Source organism: Rhincodon typus, chromosome 33, assembly GCF_021869965.1.
Source record: "Rhincodon typus isolate 14 chromosome 33, sRhiTyp1.1, whole genome shotgun sequence".
NCBI classification, from domain to species: Eukaryota; Metazoa; Chordata; class Chondrichthyes; order Orectolobiformes; family Rhincodontidae; genus Rhincodon; species Rhincodon typus.
The window spans coordinates 35,460,036-35,467,336 of NC_063364.1; the positions used below are offsets into that span (position 1 = coordinate 35,460,036).

General features: G+C 41.0%; 1 protein-coding gene across 1 annotated transcript in view; it reads left to right on the plus strand.

The window, feature by feature from the left end:
- The window catches only part of LOC109938855 (aminopeptidase Ey-like), a 269,455-nt gene extending 266,050 nt beyond the window's left edge, over positions 1-3,405 (plus strand). Inside the window, exons 19-20 of the mRNA XM_048615773.1 lie at positions 1,711-1,792; positions 3,186-3,405. Coding sequence (XP_048471730.1) covers positions 1,711-1,792; positions 3,186-3,365 — 262 coding nt within the window. The 3' untranslated portion in view covers positions 3,366-3,405. The remainder of the gene's footprint in view (positions 1-1,710; positions 1,793-3,185) is intronic.
- Positions 3,406-7,301: the final 3,896 nt, after the last annotated feature.

Here is a 7,301-nt window from a genome sequence, read left to right on the forward strand (position 1 = left end):
GATGAAGGGTCTAGGCCCGAAACGTCAGCCTCTCTGCTCCTATGATGCTGCTTGGCCTGCTGTGTTCATCCAGCCCTGCACCTTGTTGTCATAAGGAACTCAGGCCCAGTTCTATTCAGATGCAACCCTGTGACAACTGCTCACCCGAACTAAAGACCCACTCCCTGCCATGGACAGGACCAATGTCATCTATAAGATCCCCTGCAGAAACTGTGAGAAACACTACATCGGACCAATAGGAACGAAACTAATAACAAGGGTACACGAACACCAACTGGCTACAAAAAGACATGATCAATACTCACTCATCACAATCCACATGGATAAGGAGAACTAACAATTCGACTGGGACAACACCAAAATCCTGGGACAAGCTAAGCAGAGACAGGCACAGGAATTCCTAGAAGCCTGGTACTCCACGAAGAAAGCCATCAATAAACACACAGAACTCGACCCCATATACACTCCACTACGAAAGAAAAACTGGAAGTGAGGCAATCCAGCTCAATGGACTCCTGAGTTTAAAAACCAGGTGGGAAAACACACCGGCGCTTCATCGGAGGCTGCATTGATGATGTTACCCAGCAGGGTAATGAAACGTCTGCGAGCCAACCATCCTCAAAACCCATCTAGCTTGTACAGGTGCCATCTTCCCCAGAACCAGTCCCAGTGTCCTAGAAAAATAAAGCCCTTCCTCCTGCACTATCTTTCCAGCACATATTTGTCTACCTTATCCTAATGCTTCTGTAGGCACTTACCTGTGGTACTGGGATTACTACATTTAGAGGTTCTATTTGTTAATTTTCTACTATAAAAAGACTTTGGAGCAAAATAGGCCATTCAGCCCATTGCGTCTGCTTTACCATTTAGAGAGATCCTTGCAGATAAAGGGGAGCTGGTTGATATATTGTACCTAGATTTTCAGAAGTCATTTGATAAGGTGCCTCGAAGGTATTTTTGGAAAGTAACAGCTATAGGTATAGGTGGTAACACATTATTGTAGACAGAGGATTGGTTGGCTGGCAGAAAATGAAGAGTATGAATAAATGGGTCTTTTTACAATTGGCAGGATGTGATGAGTGGCGTGTTACAGGCATCTGTATGTGGCCTCAACTTTTTACATTTAATTTTAATGACTTGGGTGAGAATAGAAAAAGCACAGTAGTTATATTTGCAGACAATGTCAAAATAAGTAGGGAAGTATACTGTGAAGACGACATGAGCTGTACGGGATTAAGGTGAATTGATTGAGTGGTCAAAAACCTCGAAATAAGTAGTATGATGTAACAGGATTAGCAGGAAGAATGAAAAAGTAGTGGAAATGGGTAGTTTAATGTTTTTTAAGACAAAGGTAGATAGATTCTTGTTAGGCAAGGAAATTGAGGATTAATGTATGTAGATGGGAAATTAGAATTCAAAACACAAACAATACAGCCATGTTCTTATTGAATGGTGCAGCAGGCTAAAAGGGCAGAATGGTCTACTTCTGCTCCTATCATACATGATTGTATGTGCATATGTACACACTGCTGCGAACGTGCATTGATGGTAGAGGGAGTCAATGTTTAAGGTTGATAGGATGCCAAGCAAGTGGGCTGCTTGACCTGGATAGTGTTGAACTTCAGTTTTATTGGAATTTCCCTCATTGAGGCTACTGTTATATTTTTTCTGTTGTAAGAGGATTAATATTTGAACTATTTCATTGTTTAGATATGGTGGTGGATCATTTTCATTCTCGTCATTGATAAATGGAGTGACACAACGATTTTCAACAGAATTTGAACTGAGACAGGTTGGTGTTGACTTTGACCATTCTACTATGTTAGTCTTGGTCTCTTGGTTATAATTTAACTGCTCTCACATCATGGGTAAAACTCACTTCTCCTACACCACAGATTGATCAAGTTAATCAGTCAGTTTCACCAGCTGCTATGTTAAACAAACTGCCAATCAGATAACTTAATGTTCAGGCATCCTATGGCAGTATTGCAAAACAGGCTTTTTTATCTCAGTTACCATTACTAAAATAGACAATTCCGTCATTATAATATTACTGCTTTTGGGAGCTTACTGTGTACAGATTTTCTGAAATAGTTCCTGCATTACAAAAATGATATTTCAAAAGTATTTGATTTGTGAGGCATTTTGGGATTTTTTGGGATTGTAAAAGGCACATTTAAAATTGAAAAGTGATTCTGCTTCAGGTCTGGCTTCCCATTTTACTACTATCAACCTTATAACCCCTGTGTTTAAACACTTGATATGTTTTTAGGAAGTCCCGGAAATTATAAAGCACTTCCTGAAATTTCCATCTATCAGCAATTCAACAGAACATACTAGACAATAACTTGAGAATAAGAAACTCAGAGAAAGGAAAATAAATTAATTGGACTTTTATGCAGGACTTGTAACATTTGATTGAAAACATTTTTGTAAACTGTAATTGAAATGTCTGATGAAATTTCCCCAAACTTTAACCTTTTAAACAAATTAAATAGGAGGAGGCCACTTAGCTTCCTTCATCATTCAATGATAGTCAGTGATGGTTTATCTCAATCTCAGTGCCACAGTCCTGCCTTTGTGCTGTGCCCAACATAAAATCTGTGTTACTGCCTTGAAATATTCAATTGATCCAGTTTTTATAGCCTGTTAAGAAATGAATTCTAGATTTTTACTATCCTTTGTGAAAATAAATACTTCCTTATTTCTTACTGGATGGCCTAGCTGCAGTGTAGAGATTATATGACCTTGTTTTTGACACTCACGGCAGAGGAAATAGTTTCTCTTACTCTAATATCAGTGGGTACATTAGTGTAGAGGTTATCTTATTGTACAAGCAAACCAAAGTCATGCATCTGCACCTCAAGGTCACTGTGTTTCTATATTTTTCTTTCCATATCCCCGTAGATTGGAGGTGTTATAATATATTAAGAATATCATTACTGTGATTAAGAATAAGGCTTCTCTGTACAGTATTTCAAAAGTTTTAAATCTGTGAAAACAAATTGAACAATTTAAGGAATTTCTTATTCCTTAGCATTTTTCAAATTTATTAACAACGCTAATTATTAAGGATTAAACATTTTCTGGAAAGACACCAGACTGCTGTCATGAGAAATATGTCCATGCTTGGTTTAAATCAACATATGATAACCCATTTGCTTTATTATTTTCATTCTTTACAGCTTGAGCAGTTTAAGACAGATAACGAGGATGTTGGATTTGGTTCTGGGACTCGGGCACTAGAACAAGCTTTGGAGAGGACCAAGGCCAATATCAGATGGGTTAATGAAAACAAGGAAGCTGTTAACAACTGGTTTCTCAATGCTGTTGATCCCAGCACTCCTGAATTGAACAGCCACTAGTAAATAAAAAATAACATGAAATAAATGTTTTTGAATACAACTGTGGCCAAATATTTTCCATTCAGAAACATCAACAGATAGTTGTTGCATTGAGAAGAATGATTTATTATTTACATCTAAAACCAGAGTAAATTTTATAGACAAGTAATTTCAAGCCATATTTAAAGTTCTGAGCCGGGAAATGAAGAGCTAAAATCATAAACAGTAGATAAGACGATGCATTTCAAGTCAGTCACGTCAGTCAAAATTGTACAGTGATAAAATTCGAAGATATTTATGACCATATCACAGCTGTATGTTCTGACTGAACAGTGCAGTGTAATATTTTGTTTCAAGTTGTTACACATCATATTATGCCAAATACATCTGAAAAATATCAAAGCTCTTCTGGACCAGAGAGAGTGGAAATGGATCTTAAGCAGTTTCTGTAATATCAGTTCTCCCAACTGTACGTACCAGTCACTGAAACATTAATTTGCCTTTGCTAGAACACTACAATGGACCCTTTGCCCACTCCCTGTAGTGATTGTCTTCTTGCCAATGATATAAAGCATCCTATGTGAATGTTGTGACACTTTCAATGTTGCATTATTTGCATGGCTATGTCTATCGACACCATGCGCATGGGCATGATACACCACTTCAACTCACGCATATATATTTATGGAGCCAGTCTCCCCTGTCCTCATTCCCCATTTACTCGCCTAACTCCCTACCACTCTCACTCTTTACCCCTGGCTTATCTCCCTACCACCTTCAGACAGTCCCCACCATCTGGCCTAACTCTCTACCACCCTCAACACCCACAGTCATTACTTCCCATCTCACTCCCCAACATGTCTCACCACCACCACACCCCAACCAAATCTCACTCCCCACCCCCTCACCATTTCCACCCCACCACCCCTTCAGTTTTATAGAGTCAGGGAAGTTTACAGCATGGAAACAGGACCATAGGCCTGATTTGCCCATGCTGCTCAGTTTTCACAATTAATCCCGTCCCATTTGCCTGCATTTGGTCCATTTCCCTCCATACCCATCCCATCCAATATACCTGTCCAAACGCTTCCTAAATGACAAAGTTGTACTCGCCTCCACCAGTACCTCTGGCAGCCCGTTCCAAACAGCCACCAACCTCTGTGTGAAAACAATTGCCCCCAGACCCTTTTTTATCTCTCTCCTCTTACCTTAAACCTATGCTTCGAGTTTTAGACTTTGTTACGATGAGAAAAAGCTGTTGGCTATCTGTGGCTCTCATGATTTTATAGACTTCTATGAGGTCACCCCTCAGTCTCCTATGCTCCAAGGGAAAAGTCCCAGCCTATCCAACCTTTCCCAATAAATCAAATCTTCTCTTCCAGGCAGCATCCAAGTAAATCATTTCTACACTCTTTCTAGTTTAATAATATCGTTTCTAGGGTAGGCAACCAGAACTGCACACAGTACACCAAATGTGGCCATGTTGGTCTTGTACAGCTGTAACAAGATGTCCTAACTCCTATATTCAATGCTCTGACTGAATAAAGCAAGCATGCTGAAAATCTTCTTTACCGCCTTGTCTACCTGGGAGTTCATTTTCAAGGAACCCAAACCCCTGGATTTCTTTGTTCTATAACTCTCCCCAGGGCCCTACTATTGACTGTGTAAGTCCTGCCCCAGGTTGACCCACCAAAATGCAACAACTTGCATTTATCTAAATTAAACACCATCTGCCATTCCTCAGCCCACTGGCCCAGTTGATCAAGATCTTGTTGTATTCTCAGATAACCTTCTTCACTGTCTACTATACCATCTATCTTGGTATCATCCACAAACTTACTAACCATAACTCCTAGATTGTCATCCAAATCATTTATATAAAATGATGAATAACAGTGGACCCAGCACTGATCCCTGTTGCTGGTCACAGGCCTCCAGTTTGAAAAATTACCACCACCCTCTTCTACCTTCAAGCCAAGTTTGTATCCAATTGGCCAGCCCTCCCTGGATCCTGTGAGATTTATACTTGTTCAACAACCCACCATGAGGTACCTTGTCAAAGGTCTTGCTAAAGTCCATGCAGACACACTGTTTCTTTCACACTGTTTTCAGCTACTATCTTGGTCACCCCTTCAAAAAAACAACTCAAAATCAAATTCGTGAGACACGATTTCCCTCACACAAAGCCATGCTGACTATCCCAAATGCATCCTTGTCTCTCCAAATGCCTGTAGATCTTATCTCTCACAATCCCTCTAACAACTTATCCACCACAGATGTTAGGCTCACCAGTCTGTAGTTCCCAAGCATTTCCCTACAGCCTCTCTTAAATAATGGCACAACAACATTAGCCACTGTCCAATCTTCGGGCACTTCACCTGATGCTGTCGATGATATAAATATCTGTGCTAGGGCCCCTACAGTTTCCTCTCTAGCTTTGCACAAAGTCCTGGGGATTTCTCTTTCCTCCCTGCCCCCTCCCATTTTTCTTTCTCCTGTGTTTGGTACTGTTGTGGTGGTGAGAGATCTATTTCAAATCACGTGCTTCGGTTCTTTGCATGCATAATTCATCTACTTCTGAGTTCATCGGAATGCTCCATGACAGTTTCTAGCATGGTGCAATTACAAGCAACTTCAGATGTCAGCAAAGCACTGTAAAACATCCATCACAACTGACACCAATCCATCAGTGAATTAGAACATAGAACAGTACAGGCCCTTCGGCCCACGATGTTGTGCCGAACTTTTACCCTAATCCCAAGGTCTATCTAACCTCCACCCCTACCTTATACTATCATCCATATGCCTATCTAATAGCTGCTTAGATGCCCCTAATGAGGCCGACTCCACTACCCTCTCCGGCAATGCATTCCGCGTCCGACCACTCTCTGAGTAAAGAACCTACCTCTGACGTCTCCCCTATATCTACCTCCACTCACTTAAAAACTATGCCCCCGCGTAACAGCTACCTCCACCCTAGGAAAAAGTCTCTGGCTGTCCACTCTATCTATACCTCTGATCATTTTGTACATCTCTATCAAGTCACCTCTCATCCTTCGTCGTTCCAAAGAGAAAAGCCCTGGCTCTCTCAACCTTTCCTCGTAAGGCCTTCCCTCCATTCCAGGCAACATCCTGGTAAATCTCCTCTGCACTTTTTCCAATGCTTCCACATCTTTCCTGTATGAGGCGACCAGAACTGGACACAATACTCCAGATGTGGCCCAACCAGACTTTTGTATAGCTGGAGCATAATTTCACGGCTCTTGAACTCAATCCCTCTATTAATGAAAGCTAACACATCATATGCCTTCTTAACAACTCTATCCACCTGGGTGACAGCTTTCAGGGAACTGTGGACATGAACCCCAAGATCCCTCTGCTCCTCCACACTGCCAAGAATCTTTCCTTTAACCCTGTATTCTGCTTTCAAGTTTGTCCTTCCAAAATGAATCACCTCACACTTTTGAGGGTTAAACTCCATCTGCCACTTCTCAGCTCAGCTCTGCATCCTATCAATGTCCCTTTGTAATCTAGAACAGGCCTCTGCACTATCCACAACTCGACCCAACTTCGTATTGTCCGCGAACTTGCTAATCCACCCTTCCACTCCTTCATCCAAATCATTTAGAAAAATCACAAATAGAAGAGGACCCAGAACAGATCCTTGTGGTACACCACTCGTAACTGAGCACCATGTTGAATTATTCCCAGAAATTTATCAGATAATTAATTGTTGAGATTTGCATCTTCAAGGGCACTGTTAGAGTGTCCGAGCATTGTTTTGTCAGTCTTGGTGCTATCTTGGCTCTGGCTTGTCGATTTTGCACAGTGGGAAATTAAACAATGACCATGCAGTCAGCTTTATTGCAAAATTGAAGGAAGCTGCAGGAAACACATCGTGCACTTATAGCACAGACTGGAATGTTTATTGTGGTTTCCTAAATAAAAGTTGACGTT